This window comes from Branchiostoma belcheri, unplaced genomic scaffold, assembly GCF_001625305.1.
Source record: "Branchiostoma belcheri isolate BF01 breed outbred unplaced genomic scaffold, Haploidv18h27 scaffold201, whole genome shotgun sequence".
In the NCBI taxonomy this organism is placed as follows: domain Eukaryota; kingdom Metazoa; phylum Chordata; class Leptocardii; order Amphioxiformes; family Branchiostomatidae; genus Branchiostoma; species Branchiostoma belcheri.
The window spans coordinates 20,359-45,159 of record NW_017803503.1 but is presented as its reverse complement, the minus strand read 5'-3'; the positions used below and the strand labels follow the sequence as shown (position 1 = coordinate 45,159).

Here is a 24,801-nt window from a genome sequence, read left to right as displayed (position 1 = left end):
CGGGATAACCTGTTCGCCGAATGAAAATGGCTGCCGACTGATGAAAGAGGAAAACCTGCTTGAATTTTCTCCGATTTTCCGCACAAAACAGCCACTCAACATCGATTTACAAAGGTAGGTAGATTAGCAATTGTGTCAGCTGTCCTTACAGGTTTGAATTAGCAGACGTGGCGCTATTTTAGGAGATTTAGCCGTCCGAAAACCCTTGATTAGCCTCCAGCTAGAAAGTGTTTTTATATAAATTCATGGTCGCAGCTGGTAGTGTTTGCTATGAAGTATGATATGTAATCTGGATTTTAAGCCAGTAATCCTCATCCATTCTCTTGGTTTCGTCTTTGTCTGCCGTGATTTCGTTTGACTAGGCTGGAATTTTCACCGTGGGCCTTTTTTCTGTGCTCCCTAGGCTTAAATTTATGTTGTTTCTTTTTATCTAAAAGCAATTTCTTTTAATTTTTAGGATTTTAGAAGAATTATGAAAACTTCCAACCACGTAAACGTATTTACTGCAATGTTTTAGTATTTATATCAAATTTTGGTGGTATTTTTCTCCTAAATTAATTGGAATCGTGTGGCATGATTGGTTAGTGTAATTCCCTAGTGTTGTGGTCAGGGGGGAGTGGCACTTGTCACCATCTGCCCTTATTTCATTTCATCACTGAATTAAAAATATAAAATTAACGACATTAGGACTAATATTCTAGTAATGTCAGATGAAAAATCATCCACAAAATATAATTTTTTTGCCAAAAAATTAATGACAAACTGTCATATTCATCATTGACACATCAATGTAACAATAGACTACTAATTGATAATATTACTGAGCATATTACTTGATTCGTCATTGTGAATATGATAATCTTTGTCCAACATGCATAATCTTAGGAAACCACTTTTATCATTATCTAGTAAAGCTTACAACACAATATATCTACCATATGGTACCACTTAGTTGCAACAGAAAGATCCAAGGTGCTAGCTCATGCACTGCTTGACAGTGCTTGTATTACTTGTAACCTTGCATATCATTAGTTTAAAAAAAAAACAGGAATACAATGTTTCTTAAGGATGAATTTTATCTTGTAAGCATCTTATTCAAGAGATATTCTGGAGTGATGTTGTAATGTATGATAAATGAGTACTCCCTAATTTGATATCCTGTTTAGTATCCCTATGGTATTTGTGTTATTAGATTTTCTGTCATCTCTAGAATTGTGAATTGTACAGTGTAGCTTCCAAATTGTGCTTTTCCAATTTGTGTCTTGAATCCAGCTATAATTCTTAGTTTGAAATGCTTTAATGACATGATAAAATCAGAAGAGTTGAAGGAAAGTGGGTGTTGTCACTTAACAGGTGGTTGAGCAGAATACACATTCCAGTCCCACTATTATATAATATATCATCAGGATCTAGTGCTACTGCTAGTTATAATGTTTTGTTTTGCATAGTATTTTCTGTAATAAATTTTAGATTTGGACAACTGCAACGTGTAACACTTAAGTAGACCTGTAGCTTATCCTATAGGATGCATCCATGCAAATGTACTTTCTATTTTCAAAATTTACTTTTGTTTGAAGAATAGGTGGGGCTAAGAAGCTGACTCCTACAATTTCAACTTTTTCTAGTTTATGGAAAGGCGAGTTTCTTTCAGTTAATATGTTGTACTCGCCTGTAGGGGTGGGTACCTGTTCGGCTCTTTCAGGTCCAGGTCCAGGTCCAGGTCCAGAGGATCAGGTCCAGGTCCGGACCTGTACCTGTACCTGATTCTGGATACCGGACTATCAGTACCAAATAATTTTTGCTAAATGATCATTGCTAAATGCTCAATGCATAAGTAACCACTACAAATTTTTTTTTATTTTTTTTATTTTTTTTAAATTTACAATTTTTTTAAATTTATTTTATTTTATTTTATCCCATTTTAATTTTATTTCATCCGTTCTCTACATTATCAAGCTTCTCCTCTACTCCTATGGCTACTAACACCTCAGAACAGAATATATTAATATATTAAACTTCCCAACCAATCACATCGCAGGATTTCAATGTGCAGTCGCCCCCTCTAGCGGTTTGGGCCATATTGCAGGTTTAAGGAATCCAAGATGGCCGCCGCTCGACTCAGTTTAGAGCCGATTCCCGAACTTTTCTTGTATTTTCCTTGGTATTTTACGCGATTCAAGCAAAGAAAACAAATTGACCACAAGAACAAAAGAGTAATACAGCCTTGGGAACATAATGGTCCGTTTTGTTTGGTACTAATTTCTCATTTCGAGTGAAAATTTATGTGCTGCACAGTGTGACCATGCCATGTGGTGTAAAATCAGTGATTTTTCGGCTTGATCCGAAGCAAACGCAGCCTGTTAAGTTCTCTTTTATGATTTCTAGATGACTATCGGTAATGAAAATATGGAGAATATTGTTGCAAAAGGAGGGATACGGAAACTAAGGTAAATTTCTTTTATTTTGATGCTGGATTTTCCTGGCTGGCTTCTTGTATCTAGTGATCATCAGTAACTACAAGTTTAGATTTTTGTTCCGGTCCAAAAAAAACCGGTCCACTGACGTTTCGGTTTTTCGGACCGGACCGATAAAATTTTTACGGTCCGAACCGGTCCACCTGGACCGGTACCCACCCCTACTCGCCTGGATTCGTCCCTCCTTGTTAAAATATTACGTAAGTTTTGTTTGCTGTAACAGGTGGTTCCCTGTCAGTTCCAGGATGTTTACTCTCTGTCTTACATTTTCGACAGGAAAAAATTGATCTTTGCACTTTCTGAAGGATTTAAGATGTCTGGAAGGCTTGAAGAGTTAATTGAAATGCTCAAAGGAGGTCAACATGTTTTGTTTGAGTCTGTCATACTTGTATTTGAATCTGTTGATAATTTGGTATTCCTAAGGTACTGGTCAAGTACATATCTCTTGGCACTCAATCAAAAATTCAGAACTACCTTTGAGCACAATTACTAGTACTGCAATTTTACAGATCAGAAAAAGTATTTTAGATTGTATTGAAAGTTATTTTCAGATTTTGAAAAATATATGCTGAGCTGAAATATCGACACGTATACGTAAATTTGAGGGTACTTTCACCTGCCAAATAAACCTAACGGTACCTTTATTTTTTGAGGCCAGAACGTCCACCCGGTACGTTCTTATTTTGCACAATACGTTTATTAATTTTTGGAAAATCAGTAAATTTTTTTGAGTGTGCGTGAAAAAAATGGACAAATCTTCGACATGAAGACGTTTATAAATGCGTACTTTAGCGGGAATTTTGTCATTTTCGGCCTGTTTTTGCCGCCGGCCGCATTAAGCATTGTGGCCAGTGATCGGGATGGCCTCTCATGTCCCAAATAAACGTAAATTTGCCCCTAACATCCACCCGGTGCGTTCTATTTTGGACGGCACGTTTACTAATTTTTTCAACATCAGGACATTTGTAGCAACATCTTACCTCCCTTTAGGTGTAAATTGCATTTAGGAACATGTAATTTTGTATCATGTAGCATACAGTTTCAGGAAGTGATAATTATATATATTGAATTCAAGTAGATATTTTACGTTTAGCTGAGTGTTAACTGTAAAATGCCAGAGAACCTTATTAATATTAGGTGTGACTAAGGCTGCATACCGGTTCACTGGACTTGGATCCAGACTTATAAGAATGTTTAGGTTCAAGTCCAAAAAAACCTTAAAGTCAAGAACCGAGTCCGGACTTGTTACCATAAAAGACCATTTCACATACCCCTTTTCTTTTCAAACCACCTAAAACCTTCCGTAGATTGCAAAATCTTTGCTGCAAAATGAAGAAAACATTGCCATTGGGCATCGTAAAGTGTCGGCCTCCATGTTATGCGGCCAAGTTTTGCCCAAACAACATTGCAAGGTTGCCAAGATGCAATTTTGTATATGCCTTGGGTTTAGGTCCGGACTTACAAGTCTGGAACTGAACCTAAACCTCTGGACTTGAATCCAGACCTGAATCTAAATGTGGGTTTAGATATGCAGCACTAGGTGTGACCTTGTTTGTTCTGTGTGTGCTATTTCCATTCTGTACAGTGGGAGTTGTCCCCAGTTGGGTCATTAAGAAGATTGACAAGTGTGGGGGTCATGGCAGGTGGTTTTTAAGCTTCAGTTCATATGGCCCAGATCAGGGACACATGTAAGGGGTATGCATTTCACTGCATGGTCCAGTACTCTTGGTGGTTTGAGTGCTTTTTCCAGATGCATATTTTAGCCCACAATCATTCATTGTGAAAAATTAAAGTAATTGTGGGCTAAAATATGCATCTGGTACAACCCCTCGTTTTTAACAAAGTTTAACATCTTTTGCAATTTTTTTGTGTATGACTAGTATGAGTGTGAAACAAATTATACACTAAGAGTTGGATGAGAGAGAAAGGTGAATACAAAAATATATATATACATACATTTAATAAAAAGAGACTTACATGCACAGTATATCAACATATTTTATTAGCATTCAATTTAGTTCCAACTTAACACGATTTACATTTTGTAGTTGAATTTTTTGTCAAAAATAAAGTTGCAGAAAGAGACAAGAACAGTCAAATTATACACATTGAAATTATTCTTCAAACAAGGACATCGTACAAATCAAGAACTTTATAATGTCCTTGCTTCAAACAAAGTCGAATCAATTGACCCTGAACATGTTTACATATGTACCTGCGTCATATTGTATTCATGTGTAAACTTAGACATGTCTAACACGTTGTTGGTTTTTGTATAACGTTACCTTCTGTTCAAAAAGATCCTCAATGAAATACATGTATATAAAATTGTGTTCAACCAATTATATATATTATACTGTAGATGCTATGAAATAGTTAGTTATTTAATGCTTTTAATTTTAGTTTGATCTCTACAGTAGCTTGTCAAGCATGTTTTATTAAGCGCACAGCTCACAAAGTCAGGAGTTGCTATAGTGCTGTATGGGAGGTTAATGTTTAATGGTTTGTTTATCATTTTCACGGGGTCCTAGGAACAAAAAGATCCTGTTGCAGGTTTTACTTACGTATCCTGGTTGGTAAATGTACTGGGGCAAAAGTCAACAAGATATGTATCACCAGTGGCATGTGAGCAGGCAAGCATGGTAACTGTTATACTTACTTTTAGGGACATTAGAAATAGTAGTTACAACTTACAACAGTTTAATGTAACTCATATGTTGTTATTGTATGGTTGAATACTAATTTGAACCAATGGTTGTGTTGTACGATTGTGTGTCTTGATGATTGGACTCACATGTGTTACAGTTTACAAAAGGTACGTATACGGAATTCAAAATATTATGTATGTGCTTACTGCTGTATATTGGCCGTTGGGGGGATATTTTAAGCAGGAATTACTCAAAATTCATACATCTTGTCCTTGGCCTTTTAATATATATAGTTTTATTCATTTTAGGTTAACAACTTGACTTAAGTTAACTGATCCAAGAATTTTCGACCATTGCAAGATTTTTATAAGTTTTACTCGTAGGTTTTTGTTGTTAAATCAAGACTGTTTTAATTGAGGTAAAAAGTACAATCAGAATCAGAAGTACTTCACACAGTTGTGTAATTTTGTGTACACATCCTACGTAATGTACATTACACTTTCCTTGCTAGGCAGTTAAGGTACAAAGTCCTTCCGACTCATTACAGTTTTACGTAATCCCTTATAAAATTGAATGAATGCATAACCCATCCAATAGTTCATATATCCTATGTCCTATATAGATTAATATACATGTATTAACCTAAGGCCATATCAATTTAATTTGTTGGTTCACGGAATCACCTGCTTCAGTTGAAGGAAGTCCCTTTTAATTTTTTAAAATTTTTTTCCATTTATTCATGGAGTGGTTTTGATAAGACTATATAGCTAAGACAAGAGTTTGAAATTCATTGTTTGAAATTTTGCAAACCAGCCAGGTATGTTGACTTCATTGATCCTATCATACATGTACATGTACATAGCATTTGTGGCTATCAGAGGATGCCTTAGGCCACACCAATTTAATTCCTTGGTTAACGGATTCGCCCGCTTCATTTTTTTCTGATTTGCAAATAAAAATAAAAATTCAGAATCAACTGCAAAATGCTCATATTTTGCCCTGATAAGTTGAAAACAGTCCCTTTCATCCTAGTTTTTACAGTTATTCCATCTTTCAATGCAATGGTATCATTAAAAGTTCAAAATTCATTGTTTAAATTTTGAACCAGTCTGGTGTGTTGACTTCATGGCTCCTATTGTACCATTTTGGGCCATAATAGGATGCCTAGGCCTGTTTTTATTTTTATTTTTTTTCCGCCCGCCTGCTCCATTATTTTTCTAGAAAAATCCGTTAACCAAGAAATTAAATTGGTGTGGCGTTAGGTCTGTTTTTATTTTTTTTTCGCTCAGTGTCACTTCATATTTTTGATGAAAGAAATCCAAAAACCAACATAGGAAATTTGTGTGGCCTAATGAATTAATAGTGCATTAAATGTGTTTTCATTTTGATTATAAGACGTTAAAACTTTAAAAAAAAAAAATTTCACATTTAGCACCTCATAATGAGTACAATTTTGCCTATTAGTTTAAAGTTATGCTATTACAAATATGTAGTTGATTCCTTAGATCTTAAAATTAATGTGGGTTATGGTTGGTGACTGCATTTTTAAACAAATATTTAAGGCCCTGAGACGTCACTAAGCCATTAACAGATTGGTTCTTTCATCACTTTGTAGTTTTCAGTATTGATTTTGTCTGTACTCTCATCTGCCAAATAAACATACGGGTACGTTTATTTTTTTGGGCCCGAACATCCACCCAGTACGTTCTTATTTTGCACAGTACGTTTATTAATTTTTTTGAAAACCAGTAATTTTTTTCAACTTCGTGTGAAAAAAATTGACAAATCTTCGACGTGAAGACGTTTATAAACGCGTATTGTAGCGAGAAACTTGTCATTTTCGGGCCGGTTTTTGCAATCACCGCGTGCATAAATTTGTCTGAATGTTCTATTGTCATGGGTGGTGCTTATCAAAATACAAAATATTAAATGCTCTTTTTTTGTTGTCTATTTAAATTCCTAATTGCAAATAACAGTTAAAGATTTGTGCATATATCAGTAAGGGCGCATTTTAGTACAAGAGACACAGGTTACCCGTCAATTTTGGTAATTTTCCGGGGGGTACGTTTATTCCGGAGGTATGTTTATTTGATTTTGAAGATTTGTCCGGGGGGGGGGGGTATGTTTATTCCGGGGGGTATGTTTATTCGGCAGATGAGAGTACTGATCTATTGGGACGTGTCACCACGGCTGTTTGTAGTATAGGATGTTCAAGGACTAAATGGCAGGGCTAAGGGCTTAAACAGCGTGCAAAATACCTGGTTGCCCAGTTGCCCCGGGCAACCAAATTTAACTTGGGGCAACCTATTTTTGAACCCAGGTAGCCCAGTTTGCTACCTGAATTTTAAGAATGCCCCCCCCCCAAATCCGGCAGATGCTTTTTAATTTTAGGTATTAATGGCTGTTACTTTAGCTGGTATCAGTGAACTAAAGGCTGTTAGAAATATTGTCAAAGGCTTATATGTATGTAACAATTACTTAATTTGAGGAAAGTAGTACACTGTATATAATGCTTATAGGTGGGGCAACGTAAAATTCTGATTATTATTAAGGCAACCTAATTTTTGCCGTAGGTGGCAACCAGTGGTTCAAAACAGTATTTTGTACACTGGCTTAAAATCCAGCTTTGAAATTCATCATTTTGTCAGCTCCAATTTTCCCCCTTGTGAAGTGTATTATAATATACATATAGCTGAGTATTTCCAGCCCCGTATTATAATTTTATTTCATGATATCGATACTCCTTTAGTGCCTCTGCTCCAAATCATCCCCCCTTCCTAATTCTATGATCCATTAATTTCTCTATGTATGTATCTCTGGGATTTGTTCGTTATTCATTATTGTCTTGTTAGAATTTCTGTCTCGGAAGCTATGGAAGGTTTTACAATTAATATTCCCAATTGCATTCCTTAACTTGATTTTAAGTACTCCCGTAAATAATTTCATCAGGTTGGAAGATACTTAGGGTATAGGATTTTCTTCTAACACAACCAGTAAGGTTCTCACCTGCTTACGTTTCGATGTCTATCAGACACCTTCCTCAGAGCTTCTGACTGGAGTTCTGCAACTCGCCGCTATTTAACGCCAAAGTAGGTGGCGCTTTTGCGGCGAGAATGCAATCCCAAACGTGGCTGAGCTTGTATCCCCCCTCGTCCCGGTTCATCACTGGGGTAGACTTCCTTATCCAGACTGCTTCTTTAATCCAACGGATTCTTCTGTTGTCCTCCCTATCTATGACCCTGGCTCCCTCCCAGTCTATCACACAATTGTTTCTGGCAACATGGTCTGTGACTGCCGATTTTAAGTACTGTAGTAGTATTGTGGTGCAATGATTCCAAAGATTTTTTAATGAATCTGACAATTTGCATGTTTTTTATTTTGAAGTTTTAAAATTTCTGTGTATAGAATATTGTTTTTGTTACCTTCATTTTCCATTTATTAGGTCCAATATTATTTCAGGTAAAAAAATTGTTGCTTTCCATACATATCTATGATATAATGTGTACCATATGTTTTTACTTTGAAATTTGTACTTTCTTTTGATGTTGTATACTTTATACAATTATCCATTCATTCTTAAGATACAGGCTCTGTGATATACAATTTGTAATATTAACAAAAAAATAAAAAATGAAGACTGAAATTGAGTAGTAACTTTAGTCAGGACTGCAAATTGTTAAATTGTGAATTGTTGAGACATATATGCATCATTATATCATATTCTGTACACACAGTAGGAGCCTTGATTATTGCTCAAACATCCAACTCATCCAATCATTCTGTTGCCATGGTAACCATACTGATGATGCACATCCTTCCTTCGTTGCTAGGCAACCATCCAGGATGGACGTCAGTGCTGATGTGAAATTCTAATGCTGCTATAACGTGCGTAGGAGGACATCACATAGGAAAAATCACAAGGGAAAAGAAAATCGTCTAAAAACATTCGCTGACGTCATCGCGTAACCGTCCCTTTCAAGATGGCGGACGAAAGCGAGACGGCGAATCTGGTGGCGCCCAAACCTGGGGGAGGGAGGAATCCGTTACAGTGGGCGAAGTTCGGACTCAGTGAAGAAAGCGGGTCTCTGAACCAACAGACTACCAAAGGGGAAGCTCAGGAATTATTTGACGAAGAGGAAAAGGTAAGATTTTTTTGTTCTACTTAGTCTAACCCAGAATTATCATTTTATGATATAATAACATTTATTTAACATCTTTCGTATTGCCTTTAATGCCTGCCTACCTGCCTAAATGCTTAGGCCAGGACTGGCCCCTTGCTCCTCTTCATTCAAAATGTACCTACAACATTTTGTCTTGTGCATCGGTTTTGGAATTTTTTTCATACTCATTTAGTCAGTCATTTATAAAATATTTGAATTTTTTCTGGTCTCAATTGGCTATATTTAGAAATTAGAATTATTACTGGTAAAATTTCCTTGATTTGATATGAAATCTGCAATCCAAAGGATCAAATAATACGAATAAAGAGTGGTTATGCATAGATGACTTATTGTCCTCACAATAAAACACTTATTATATTAATTTATAATTATTTTTATAACCTTTTTAAAAAGGCCTCTGTTTGTATACAGTAATAGGAAATTTGCAATAGGATATAGCATATAGATAATAAACTTGTACATGCTAGCTATAGTATAGTAACTGTTTCATGCATGCAAAACTTAACTGTCTTACATACTGTATATGGCCCAATGCCAGACTCATCAACTTGTAGGTCACAGTGTAAACTCGTTAGAAATCAGCAGGTGTAGGGTTAATTAGAGATTGACGTCATTCAGATAGATGCATTTGACTAATGGTTTATAGGACTGGTGTGCTTACAGTTACAGGAATTTATGTGTAAGTCAGGGTAATTTCAAATACATTATTATTCAGACTTAGTCTACAGTCGGAGTATTGTGATGTTGTCAAATGTAATTTTAATCTGTAGTGTAATGATACAGTCTGTGAGAATTCTCTGTAACTGATAGTCAAAGTACATAATCTTAAGTGTTTTGATCTGAAATCTCTTCTCTGAAATAATAATACAAAACCCTGATTTTTCACGGTTTTCGTTGGATGTTTCAGACAGTTCACTGTTGCATGTTGCCTGGATATCTTTTCTGAAATAACATTTGAAAACTACAGATGGAATGATAATCGTATATTACATCAGGGTTCGAAATACTTTTTTTCAGGTACGTGCAAAATTGCACATTGGCAAAATTTTTAGGTGCAATTTGAAAAATTTATGTGCAAAATTATATTTAGCCTTGCATCTTTAGGTTTGGAACTGTTTTACTGTGTATCAACCTTCTTAGCCTGCCACTGCATATAGAAGTTTTAGTATACATTAAAAAGAAGGGACCAAACAAAACATGAACAATGCAAGTATCATCTGTGTTTATAAAAAAAAAGAACACAAAAAAATTTGTCGGCATTAGCTTCAAAGGACGCCGCTAGTGACCCCCGGCCCTCTCACTCGTCATAAAAAAAAATTACCAACAGTATGCGAGCAATAAATTTCATTTATTTTGCATATTTGTTTACCTTGAATATCGTGCACGATATAAGGAAAAAATACTGCTTAGAAAAAAATAACGTCCGGTAAATTTTTGCTTCTTGGCGCTCCCCTCCCCCTCCTCTGGGGGCGCGTCGTCAACATCGGCCGCGGGATCCTCGGAGAGGGTGGACCCGGTGGCATCTCCCGATCCACCGCCCCCGGCTGCACCAGCCTCTGGTCTACCGCCACCGGCTGCACCAGCCTCTGATGCCGGCTGGGCCCGTGAAAAGAACTTGAAAATCGACCCCTTCTTCATGCTTTACAAATTTCCTGGGTAGCACTGAATGCTGGGAAATCTGAAAACTCTATTTTTCACCGAATTTTACCGAAAATTGGACGAAAAAGCCGAAATTACTCTGCCGAAGGACTTCGTACCACATCGGGCAACAAGTTTCGCGGGTCTCACCATATTTGGTAAATCATTACGTAATGCCTTCGCGTCTTCACCTGGGGACGAGAGCAGCTTGTTCCCAGGATGTTCAGTAAAGAAAACAATATGGCTGCCATGCGCCCAGCGCGATGCCGACATAGCAAGAAACTTCGGAGATACGCAGTGCAAACATGATATATCGGTATTGTCCAGGTGCAAAATTGCACATTCAAAATATTTTTAGGTGCAAATCTTGAAAATTACGTGCAATTTGCACATTGCACCTTTGTATTTCGAACTCTGTACATGTATAAGCGAATACGACATTCTGCCAAAGTGCTATACAAAATTCATTACAGATTTCGCGCAGGTGCAGTACGTTCTGCCGGCGTGCTTCATACACCCCATATGAAACAACAAAAAACCTGTTTATTTCAATTATCCTGGTCAGGATTCAAGTCTTCTACTTCTAGTCATGAAAAAAGGATTAGGATTGGAATTGTGGTCTAAAACTGTAACAGTAAAAGCTCTTGTCTCAGATGTAAGTCATGAAATATATATTACTAGCTCTTGTTAGACTATTCAGTGTGACCTAGATGTTTTAACAGCATTGTATGATATAACCATTATAGCTAGAGAACCTGTGTTAAAAGCATCTTTAGGCCACACCAATTTAATTTGTTGGTTCTCGGATTTTTTCAGAAAAAATATGAAGCGACAGGGCGAAAAAAAATAAAAATAAAAACAGGTCTAGGCATCCTATTATAGGCTTAAATGCTACGAAATGAGCCATGAAGTCAACACAAAAGGCTGGGTTAAAATTTAAACATTGAATTTTGAACTTTTAATCAAACCACTGCAATGATAGATGGGAAAACTGTAACAACTAGGAAGAAAAGGACTTTCCTCAACTGTTTTGGGCAAAACATGAGCATTTTTCAGTTGATTCAGAACCAGAATCATTTTTTTTTTTTTTTTTGCAAATCAGAAAAAAACGAAGAGGCGAATCCGAGAACCAACAAATTAAATTGGTGTGGCCTTAGAATTCAATGTAACATCTGTTCAGATGCCAGGACAGGACAAAAATCATTTCAACTAGTAGAAAAACCAACATTTGCTCGGGAGCAAATGCAGCAGATGGCAAGGTCACCACGTCCCTCGTACCAAAAATAGACTTATCCCCCTATCGCACAAATGGACTGTTCCTAAAATTGCTAAATGAACCCTGTCCAAAATATGAAGTGTTCCAATAGTCTATACCCTCATGCAGCAATGGAATCTCCCAACGCCTTCTGCTGTTTGAACATGTAGAACCCTGGTAGAACCTGTCTGAGTGTTCTTAATTTAGAACTGTCAGTTGGGGATTTGGGTAAAAATGTAGCAGATAAAACCATATGATAGTTAGACTGCATAGGAAACTCTTTACAATGACAATAATCTTCAATGAAATTGGAAATTAAGTTAGATGTAAAGGCCAATGGATTTAGCTAAAGGAAGGCTGTTCAGCACCAAGGAGGTCACACAATGTATAATTGTGAAAAATCCAGTACAGGGATGGAAATACTCTCATCTGCCAAATAAACATACGGGTACGTTTATTTTTTTGGGCCCAAACATCCACCCAGTACGTTCTTATTTTGCACAGTACGTTTATTAATTTTTTGAAAACCAGTAATTTTTTTCAACTTCGTGTGAAAAAAATTGACAAATCATCGACGTGAAGACGTTTATAAACGCATATTGTGGCGAGAAACTTGTCATTTTCGGGCCGGTTTTTGCAATCACCGCGTGCATAAATTCGTCTGAATGTTCTATTGTCATGGGTGGTGCTTATCAAAATACAAAATATTAAATGCTCTTTTTTTGTCTATTTAAATTCCTAATTGCAAATAACAGTTAAAGATTTGTGCATATATCAGTAAGGGTGCATTTTAGTACAAGAGACACAGGTTACCCGTCAATTTTGGTAATTTTCCGGGGGGTACGTTTATTCCGGGGGCATGTTTATTTGATTTTGAAGATTTGTCCGGGGGGTACGTTTATTCCGGGGGGTATGTTTATTCGGCAGATGAGAGTACTCAATAAAATCTACAATTTGTAAAAATCATTTTTTAACAATTTTACCAGAGCTCTAACTTTTGATTGCTAATAATATTTAATTGTCTTAGAAGTTAGATGTCACAGTACAGGGCTAGGAAGGGCTAGGAATTCATTTTTGGGAATAGACATTCTCTTAAAAAATGGTTTCTCAATGAATTGAAAGTCCTCAGTTACAGTTGTTTATTAACTTGTTGATTGTTATGTACACACTGTTCTATATACTTTTGTTGAGTGATTACCTAACTTAACTGAACAAAATTAATACAGTACCCGGTAGCTATGTATGTACATTGTACATTACCTAAAATGATTTGTGAAACATTTTAGTTGTGTCAACACCTGTAGTAACACTAGTACTTGAATCAACATTTGTGTCAACAAACTGGCTTTGTACATACATATCTATTTCAAATTTCTTTCTTGCATGCAAAATAAATGCTGTTGACTTACATGTAACTTAGCAATTTTGGCTACTTATATATATTGTACCTACGTGGTGTCAGCCAACTATTTTGGCCAGCTTAAAATAACACATTATCACAAATTTACAGTATACTTGCTCAACTGTGAATTTTCCCATGCTCTTATAGTGGATAGTGTTTGAGCTGTATAAAGAAAGTAGAGTATTAACACACCCACTGAAATAAAAATGGTATGTTCTAAATTCAGGCTGTCTGATTGGTTGATATCATCCAATCAGACAATCTGAATTTGGAACATACCATTTGCTGTTATAAGCATTCAAACATGACTGTTTTAGATTGCTGTACAGAAAGTGTGAAAATTGGAACAGATTGGACAAATTGAATTGAATTATTTATTTAACGTACCGGTATGTTTATTTGAGAGTTGAGCTCAAGGGTTTTTTTCTTTTCTTACGTTCCATTTCGTTCCATTTCGTCCGTTTTGTTGCATTTTGTACTTTCTGGGATCCCGTTTTAGATTACAGTAATTCATGAACAACTTGCAATTTATCAGGCTGAAAGAAAACATGTATTGCAGAAATCATATTGCAAAGACCTGAAATAGATTTATTGCACTACAATTAGGCCACACGAATTTAATTTCTTGGTTAACGGATTTTTCTATAAAAATAATAGAGCGGGCGGGCGAAAAAAAAATAAAAATAAAAACAGGCCTAGGCATCCTATTATGGCCCAAAATGGTACGATAGGAGCCATGAAGTCAACACACCAGGCTGGTTCAACATTTAAACAATGAATTTTGAACTTTAAATGATACTACTGCATTGAAAGATGGAATAACTGTAACAAGTAGTAGGAAAAGGACTGTTTTCAACTGTTCAGGGCAAAATATGAGCATTTTGCAGTTGATTCTGAATTTTTATTTTTATTTGCAAATCAGAAAAAAATGAAGCGGCGAATCCGTTAACCAAGAAATTAAATTGGTGTGGCCTTATTGCAAATTTAACCTTATCCTTGCTGCCTTACCCAAGGCCAATGAAAAAAATGGCAGCCAAGGGCAACTTCAGTACACTTAGCTTAAAGAATGACAGTTAAACTTTGAACCTCTTTCCTGTTTAGAACTCAGGTGAAACCAGAAAGCCATGGTGGAAGTCCAACTTCTTCATCACAGAGCCGGTATTGTTTGGAACATGGGACGGAGTTTTCACTGCCTGTATGATGAACATCTTCGGTGTGGTGCTGTTTCTCAGGACTGGATGGATGGTGGTATGTTTGTTAGTTTGTTTGTTTGTTTGTTTGTTTGGAACATGGGACGGAGTTTTCACTGCCTGTATGATGAACATCTTCGGTGTGGTGCTGTTTCTCAGGACTGGATGGATGGTGGTATGTTTGTTTCTTTGTTTGTTTGTTTGTTTGTTTGGGACTTGGGACGGAGTTTTCACTGCCTGTATGATGAACATCTTCGGTGTGGTGCTGTTTCTCAGGACTGGATGGATGGTGGTATGTTTGTTTGTTTGTTTGTTTGTTGCTTCAGATAGAGACATCCTCTCAGTTGGGATACTAGTATTAAGTTGGCTGTTTTAGGAGAGCCACACATCGAGCATGTTAAAGTTAAAGAACCAACCACACTTTTTGAAACATAAGACTAGGGATCCTTTCTGGTGTGAGGGGTTCAAGCCTTCTGGTCTTACACAGCTCATGCTTACTTTACAAAACTGTTATCATGTTAGACCTAAGGTGGTTTACTATTTATGAAAAACAAACAGACATTATTTGAATTTACAGAGCTATATTGGTTTGGTTTTCCTTCAATGCCCATGATGATCATGATAATGATCATTCTGGCATACTGATCTTTTCACCTGCCTGCAAAGTGAGGAAAGTCGTGTGAAGTGCCTTTCCCAAGGGCACAAGGTTGGTGACTTGGCAGGATTTGAACCCGAGACCTCTTAGTTCTGAGCCAAATGCTCTGTTGTTACGCCACACTAGCCCTCACTATAGTATTGGGAGAACCTGACAGACTGGGTTATGTATAAATGACACCTTCGAATTCAAAGCTGGTAGCATGTGTTGTATTGGAGGAAAAAGTATAGAATCGTGAATCAAGAATTCAAAAACATTGTTTATAATTGTGTATTACTAATTACAATGTTGTGTTTTCAGGGTAACGCGGGAATCGGCCTGTCCATCGTGATCGTGTTTATGACCATCTCCATGGCACTGCTGCCCATCCTGTCAGCCATCGGAGTGACGGAGAGATGTCACATGGAACACGGCGGACTGTACTTCCTCCTGTCTCACGCACTGGGGGGGAGGGTCGGCGGCAGTGTCGGCTTCCTCTTTGTCTTCGGCCAGGTTAGCAGGACTTAACAAAATTCTTTTTGCTAATAATGTCTGATCTAGCAAAAAAATATGATAAATTGTCCTTTCCAGAATGCTGTCTGTTCCAAATGTGCTGAATCCATGGTTTTAATCGAAATTCTGTAATCACCATCTTTTCCCTTCCCCATGCCGGCTGTTGTTTATTTATTTATTTATTTGCAGCTGCAGGGTATTGTCTGCTCCCTTTTCTGAATGGTTTTTAATTCCAATTCTCAAAGATAAGGATTGCTGTAATCATGGTATTGTCCCTTACCCATATAATTAATTAATATTTATTTGTTTATTATGTTTACCGAATGAAAACGTGTTTTTGTTCCATTTCTTCCTCTTCTTCTTCTCCAAACAGTGACCTATGACCTGACCAATGACATGATTTGTTGACGTCTGTCACCATAGTGACTGGTGTTGGGTTACATAATGTTGCAATTTTATGGTCTGCTCTGCTCCTGTCACCATATACTAGTAGTACAATGTATGTGAATGTGTTTGAGTAAGAATTAGCAGAGCAGACCATGTCCGAATGCAAACATTATGCATTTGCTTTGCAAATGCTACTTCTCTAGTTTATATAATATATTATTATTAATATCTATTTTCAGGCTGTTGTCTGCTCCCTGTACTGCACGGGTTTTGGCGAGTCCTTTGCGGAGGCTGTGGGCTGGAATAACGAGTGGGCTGTCCGCGGCATCGCCATAGTAACCCTGCTGGTTCTGCTGGGCATCAACCTGGCGGGAGTGAAGTGGGTCATCAAGGTGCAGCTCCTCCTAGTGGGCTGTCTCGGTATTTCACTTGTGGACTTCATCATTGGGACCTTTGTCAAGACAGACTATGGTAAGTACATTGTACACAGTGTAAAACACAGTCCTTTCTAAATATTATGTAAAATATTAGTTTGAAAGTTCACCTTTGTATATGCAGAAAGTTTATGTTTTTCAAATACTGGGGATTAGCTTAATTTTGTGTGAAAAATTAATGTTGCTTTAAAATGATTTCTACTAGACTAGTGAAAACCATTTTAATTTTAATTAGTAATATTGAACTGAATATCCATTTTTCTCAGACCATGAAATTTTGCTAATTATAATATAAAGTGATTTACAGTAACCCGTGTACACAGTATCAGTGCAGTTAAACTGTACATGCCCAGTGCTGCTATTTTTTCTACATCAGACTTTACAAAGCATGCTGGACAAAAGGGTGAAATCTGCCATCTCTGATTGCTAATTGTTTTTTTTTTTTTCTTGTTTACAGCTGCAGGTGTTGTAGGCTACAGCGTGGAAAACTTCCGTAACAACACGGGACCAGACTACATCCCCGGACAGGACTTCTTTACCGTGTTTGGCGTGTTCTTCCCCACCGCGACCGGGGTCATGGCGGGGGTCAACATGAGCGGTGACCTGAAGACCCCTAACAGGAGCATTCCGATTGGTTCCCTGTCTGCCATCGGAGTCAGGTGAGTAAATGTTGTTTGTTTGTTTCGCATAACCGGTAAATAAACAGCCTTTAGGCATAATACACCAGTTTTGTACAGTAAGTACAAGCTGTGTAAGACCTGACTGTAAGGTTTGAACCACTCACACCGGGAAGGAATCCTAATGTTTTTGATAGGTGGGGAGGGATCTTAAACATTCCCACAATGTGTGGCTCTCTTTAAACATGGGACCTACAGCTTTTATGCCTTTCTACAAGCTGAAATATTTGTAAAATTAAATAAATCCTCATGATCCTACAAGTAACGGTTAATCCGTTTTTGATGCATCTAAGTTACATACATGTAAAAGGTTCTGCAATTCTACCACCATCGTAAACATATAGTTCTGTGAACACCTCCATTTTTCTCAGACTGGGAACTTTTGCTACCTTGAACAAGTGAATTACAGTTACTGTATGTTTTATTCCCCTGATCTCTGTCTCCAGTACGGTGCTGTACGTCCTGTTTGTCCTACTACTGGGAGCTGTGTGCACACGGGCAGGGCTACAGGACGACTTCATGATCGCAGAGAAGGTCAGTGTACACCTACTGGTAGTACTACTCTTCCATTTGTGCCAGGAGACAGTAAATGATTTTCCTGCTCTCAAAAGAAGCATTTTTAGGCTGGAAATACCACAGGCATAGTTACACAGTTATGGGCAGGTTAAATTTTGAGCTGTTCGCAATTGTTGTTTTATTTGTCTCCCTATTTTTGATAGCTGGACTGCCTCTGTTTATTGTATTTGATACTTAATGGACACAAGGTTTGAACCAATTGCCCTGTTTTCTAAATTATGATATTTTTTTTCCTTCATTCCCCCAGGTATCAGAAGTAGGCCTACTGGCGTTCTATGATTGTGCAACCACAGAACATGTGTAAACAGTTGTTTGTTTGTTTACCCCAGGTATTAGGAGTAGGAGTTCTGTGGTTACTAGGCCTGTACATCTCGTCCCTGTCCTCCTGTCTGTTTGTAAACAGTTGTTTGTTTGTTTATCCCTAGGTATTAGGAGTAGGAGTTCTGTGGTTACTAGGCCTGTACATCTCGTCCCTGTCCTCCTGTCTTTTTGTTAACAGTTGTTTGTTTGTTTGTTTATTTACTCCCCAGGTATCAGGAGTAGGAGTTCTGTGGTTACTAGGCCTGTACATCTCGTCCCTATCCTCCTGTCTGTTTGTAAACAGTTGTTTGTTTATTTGTTTACTCCTCAGGTATCAGGAGTAGGAGTTCTGTGGTTACTAGGCCTGTACATCTCGTTGCTATCCTCCTGTCTGTTTGTAAACAGTTGTTTGTTTGTTTACTCCTCAGGTATCAGGAGTAGGAGTTCTGTGGTTACTAGGCCTGTACATCTCGTCCCTATCCTCCTGTCTGTTTGTAAACAGTTGTTTATTTGTTTACTCCTCAGGTATTAGGAGTAGGAGTTCTGTGGTTACTAGGCCTGTACATCTCGTCCCTATCCTCCTGTCTGTTTGTAAACAGTTGTTTGTTTGTTTACTCCTCAGGTATCAGGAGTAGGAGTCCTGTGGTTACATGGCTATGTGTAAACAGTTGTTTGTTTGTTTGTTTGTTTGTTTACTCCTCAGGTATCAGGAGTAGTTCTGTGGTTACATGGCTATGTGTAAACAGTTGTTTGTTTGTTTGTTTGTTTGTTTGTTTGTTTACCCCAGGTATCAGGAGTAGGAGTCCTGTGGTTACTAGGCCTGTACATCTCATCGCTATCCTCCTGTCTCAGTGGCCTGTACGGTGCCCCGCGGGTTCTACAGTGTATCTGTAATGAGAACGTCATTCCTGTCATCAAGGTCCTGGGCAGGGGGGTAAGTCTACATACTTCTCACAAAAGCATACACATCTTTAAATTTCTACATGTGTAAGAAAGAGTATGGGAGGGTCAAACACACAACACTACCAGTGGACTAGGCCCCTGCTGTCACAAGTGCTTGGGCAATTCTGTGGTCCAAGGGCTACACATGAGATGAGCAACATCCCTATGCTCTGCACAGAGTGGAACGGGTCCATTAAAATGTACAGACTGTATAAATTACACGGCTGGAATACTGGGTGCATGTGCACCTTAGTGCACCCAAATTTGGAGCAGTGCACCTAATTGTTTTCTGTTGGTGCACCAGTGCACCCAAATATTTTTGTAGGTTTATGTAATAACTATGTAAAGATATTAAATGTATAGTTGTACAGTTACTGCAAATTTTTAACATCCAAGTGTCAGAAAACCAATAAAATCATTGTTGTAGTTACTTTTCTTTAGAAATGAAACATAATTAGTTATTGCTAACATTCTAGGTAATCAATTTTATATGGTGCACCCAGAAAAATTTTTGGGAGCACCAGATCACTTATTCCCAAAAATGAATGTCGAGCCCTGAATTACAAAATATAGTACCTCCGGATCCAATTTCAAGATCTCAGTATTATGCATTCTTGTCTTCTCCCCAGCGTGGCCCTAACAAGGAACCGTTCCTGGCTATCCTGGTGTGTGGGTTCATCTCCTTCTCCTTCCTGTTTGTGGGGCAGCTCAACCTGCTGGCTCCCATCGTCACCATCAACTTCATGCTCACCTACGCCATGGTCGACTACGCGTACTTCGCTGTGGGCATGAGCTACGACATGCACCTCAAACGCAAGGAAAAGTATGAGGGCAACGGCGATAAAAAGGTATACATGATGGTAACCGCTAGGGTCTAATTTGTTGGTCCTCGGATTTTTTAAGAAAAAAAGTTGAAGCGACGGGCGAAAAAGAAAATAACTAGAAAGGCCGACATTTGCTTTGGAGCAAATTCAGCATAACTTCACTACATTTCACATAATGGCAGGGAAAGAAGGAGAAATACAAGGGAAAACAATTCTTTACATTCATCTGATATAACAGTATAGTATGAAGTGACAACAGTTGGATAGCTATCCCTTACATTATTGGTTGGGATTTTTAATTGCATAATGCAAACTGTTATCCAGCGATGTCAGCTCAGGTAAAAGCACAGAAATGACATTATATTATAATAAAACACAGATATGCAAATAGAGATGCCCAAAGTGGGCAATTGGGAAGCTTGCTATAGATATAGAGTCTCCAAAAATTCACTTTTAGAAGGCTGTACAAGCTCAATTTCTCAGTCATCATGATTGGAACAAACTTCAAGTGACTATTAGATGATTGTGCAGTTCTGATATTTGTATGTAATTTACGGACTTTTTTTGGTGTCATTTGGTCTTTAATTTGAAAAGGAAACAGAAAGCCTGCTGTCACATGTGATCGACAAGGGTAAGAAGGAGACAGACGAGAAATCTGCGACGAACGGCATGGGACCGAAGTACGGGACGTTAGAGGAACCCAAAACAGGCAGTCTGATCGACACTTCAGAACCTAAGACAGTGGAGAAGGTCCTAACCAAGGACCAGATGGCAGACGAGCTGACGTCTTCAGCTCTGGAGAAAGACGTGGACAAGAAGGGGGAAGATGCAGAGAAAGGGAAAGTCAAGACTGGAGACCGAGATGACAAAGGTACAAGATATTGTCATACATTTGACTTTTTCTATCAAAAAAATGTAGTTTTGTCTTGACTGTATATTACATGTAATATCAAAGAAAAAATATGTTACTTTGTGTTGACAAGGTAGTACATACTACATGATTTTTTATTAGTAAAGATTATTCAGAACTAAAATGTTTCAAAACAAAAAAGGGATTTTTTTCAGATTACTGGTATACTTAGCTCTGTATTACATTGTACCAAATTTCCAACACAGATGAACTTTCATGCTTATGTACATGTATCTGAAGAGTTTACAGTTACATTTCGTAAAAGTTTGATATTTTTTATATCATCTTTTAAGTTTTAACAAGTATTATTTTTTTATTCAGAATTTGTGCTTTTCTTACGTCTTAATCAATGGAAAAGGAGGTCAGATAATGCACAAAACGAAATTCAATGCAACAGTTCAGCCTCTTAACAAGGAGTCTAGTGTGTATGTTTGATCGTATGCATATCTCCTTTAAGTTGGTACTAACCAATCCTTGATTTGTGTTGTAGATCCTCCAAGAACGTTCCACTATGAGATCTACAAGATGCCCAGTTCCTGGTACTCCTTCCTCTGTAACAGATGGGTGTCTTTGATAGGGGTGAGTTACAGCTTCTACATTCTACTAGAAACAGATCATTCTAGACATGCAGTGGTCGAAATACTTTTTTTCAGTGTTCTGCAATATTGCAGAAGAGTCAGAATTTTGTTCTGCAATTTTGGAAATACTTTCTGCAAATACACATTCAAAAGTCAAGCCTCCATACTACAATCTTGCAAGTTTATAAGCATTAACTATTGATTGAACAAAAGGAAACAAAAGATAGACAAGTCAAGACAAGTTTGATGTAAATTAGTGAAGAAGCTCCTGTTGTTTCAGAACAGGAGCTTAAGTGTTGTCTGTCCTTGGGGCCAAGAGCACCAAATCCCAAGTGCCAATTTTACCTGCTGCAAAATTGCAGATTGTATAAATTTTTCTTCTGCAATCTTGAAAATCTATCTGCAGATTGCAGACTGCAGACAGGTATTTCGAACACTGACATGTGCAGTCTTTCATCAAGATTGAGAGAATCCATCGTAGGGCGGTCCATATCATCATGGGACAATCATAACTAAGGTTGGGACAAGTTTGAATGTCAAAAATCCACTTGCCGTATGGTCATTTCCGCTTGCCCAAACCGACTTTTTACAATACGCGTTTATAAACATCTTCACGTCGAAGATTTGTCAAAATTTTTTTCATGCGTACTCCAAAAAAATCTACTGATTTTCCAAAAATTAATAAACGTACCGTGCAAAATAAGAACGTACCGGGTGGACGTTCGGGCCAAAAAAAATAAACGTACCGGTACGTTTATTCGGCAGATGAGAGTACTGGCCCGAAATGTAACATGATGCGTCAAATATTTCTAATGCATTTTTTACTTGCTGCAAGGAAATTATTCTAATTTCAGTATTTAAAAAAAAAAGCACTTTAAGGGTTATGAATCAGATGTTGTATTCTTTATCTAGCAGGATACTTGCAATGGATTTTCTGACAAAAGGGCATACTTATATATTAATGGCATTTAATAATTATGATATCTTTATCAGAAAATGAAGTAATTTTGCTCCAAACACTGCTATACTGCAGCATAATGCCACATCAAAAGGCAATGCCCAATCGGGCAAGTACAGGAGGATATTCACTTGCCCGAACAGTACTTTGCCCTGGGCAAGTGGTGTCCAACCCTGCGTCCTGCATGCACACATCTCGGTTTGCCATCTCTTCACTCCAGACGTTTGAATTTGACTTTAAAGTTTGCCAAATGAACAATATCGCCACCTACTACTGCCCACAAGAATGAACATTACATATACTTGCCGACAGACTCGTTCTACTATAGTAATCTGGACATTCTAAAGTGTCAAATCGAACGCTATAGAACAAGTGCTAGTATATACATATACTGGCCAGACTGACCACAATGTTCAAAGTCCTGCACAACACCATCTCTGTCCCCCACACCACGTGCCTCATCCCGGCAGCTCGATGCTCCCGCCGCACCAATCACGCTTTAAAGCTGCAGACCATCGCGAGTAAGAACAACTATTACAGGCTCTCGTTCTTCCCTCGCACCATCAAGGAGTGGAATGAACTTGAGCCCAGTGTGGCGGAGGCGAAGTCCATCTCCCAGTTCAAAGCAGAGCTGGGACGGGCTTCGCTGCATTGAGCTGCCTCCCGGTCCTTGTACATATGTAAATACGTGTAACACTAGCACCACTGATTTCACTTGTCCTGTCCTTGCACTTGTCCACGTCCACCCCTACCTTACCCTTTGTTTGCACTTTGCACACAGTACTAATGCGCAGCTGCTAGTAATCTTCTTTTTAGAAGGCTAAGCAGTACTGAAGATGATGATGATACATTAGTCACTAAAACATTTCATTCAAGAGTACTTTGCATGATACTTTAGGGGTTGTAACGCACTGACATAAGTTACCTTTTTTTTGTCCTCGGCAGGCGATAGCATCTTTTGTGATCATGTTTGCCATCCAGTGGGGATATGCACTGGCAAACATTGCAGTCTACATTCTACTGTATGTGTACATAGGACAGGCCAACCCTGGAGTATACCCTGGTAAATATGCTCTGTAATATTTATAATTAGTCCTCTGTGTTTGTGTGATCTAACCGTTAACAATTGTGTGCAGTGAACACAGCACGTCACCTGATTTGTTTTACAGTACATTTATGTTAACTTTGCAGTTTTCGTGGTCACTTCTGTACCACAAACTTATCATTACCATCAACAAATTATTTGCTGACTTTATTTTTTCTGTACCTGCCTCCATCCTGAACATATAGTTCCATGCATGAACACCTACATTTTTCTCAGACCATGAACTTTTGCTACAGTGAACATTAAGTGATTTACAGTTAAGCCTGACACAATTATAACAGAGTGTAAAATCAAATGAGCAACCAGTAGAGGCTAGTGCTAAGAATGTTAGATTTTCATTTGGTTTGTGGTAGGTTTGGATTAGGTTTCTGACTCTTTTAATCCCTTTAATCCACAGGCCTGACTGACTTCAGCTTAATCCAGTGGATAAAGACAACCTTCCAGAGCTTGTGCAGGTAAAGTTGGACATGCAGATGTGAAAGATTTATTTTGATCAGAGTTTGGTCCCTTCCTTGGTCTACCCTTCATCAGTACATCTTTTTACTGTGGAAATGTTATACCTATACACATGTATTGGCATGGTCCTGTAGATTTGGAAATACAGAAATTTGGAAAATTCAACCAAATTTAAATCTCATGAGTCATGTAGTAATGTAAGAAATTTTTTTTCCCTTTCAACTTCTAAATTAACAGTTACAAAGATTTAATTTCAAGATTTGAATCACATGATTGTACAATTTTAACCTGTTTCAGAATGGTTACGAATCAAGTTTAAACTGTAATTTCCAACACAAGAAATTGGACTGACCCAAATTCTTTTACTGTACATCTCCAGTCTTTGTCAAGGAATTCAACAATCCACCGCTTCTGTGATGTCATGTTATGTAGATGACACAGGTGACTTGGTGAGCAGTGGTAGGTTGTAGGAAGTCTGTGGCGCCCCCCGTCTATTTCAGACTGTAAATTTCGTCTTGTTGATTGATCAGTTCAACCTTCTCCGTCCCTCCGCAGACGAGGTCCCCCCCCGCCGGAGCAGTACGTGGTCACGCCCATGTTTGTCCCCACCAAGATGGAGACGGAACAGCTGAACGAAGACAGCGAGGACTACCAAGGGCGCGGGAGATACCACCAGTCCACCATCATGAAGGGGGAGGAGTATGACCAGTTCGAGTAAA

General features: G+C 38.0%; 1 protein-coding gene across 2 annotated transcripts; it reads left to right on the top strand.

The window, feature by feature from the left end:
• LOC109469392 (solute carrier family 12 member 8-like) lies at positions 1-24,801 on the top strand. 2 transcript variants are annotated; one of them, XM_019767896.1, is made up of 14 exons: positions 1-114; positions 8,953-9,264; positions 14,700-14,846; positions 15,744-15,935; positions 16,562-16,793; positions 17,214-17,415; positions 17,880-17,967; positions 19,097-19,243; positions 19,881-20,099; positions 20,670-20,946; positions 21,476-21,564; positions 23,467-23,584; positions 24,024-24,081; positions 24,638-24,801. In XM_019767896.1, exons 2-14 carry the CDS (start codon positions 9,103-9,105, stop codon positions 24,798-24,800), a joined length of 2,094 nt encoding a protein of 697 aa, XP_019623455.1. In that variant the 5' UTR covers positions 1-114; positions 8,953-9,102; the 3' UTR covers position 24,801. The 2 variants fall into 2 exon arrangements, with proteins under 2 accessions (XP_019623455.1, XP_019623454.1); XM_019767895.1 differs by lacking the exons at positions 1-114; positions 8,953-9,264; positions 14,700-14,846 and adding an exon at positions 15,000-15,080.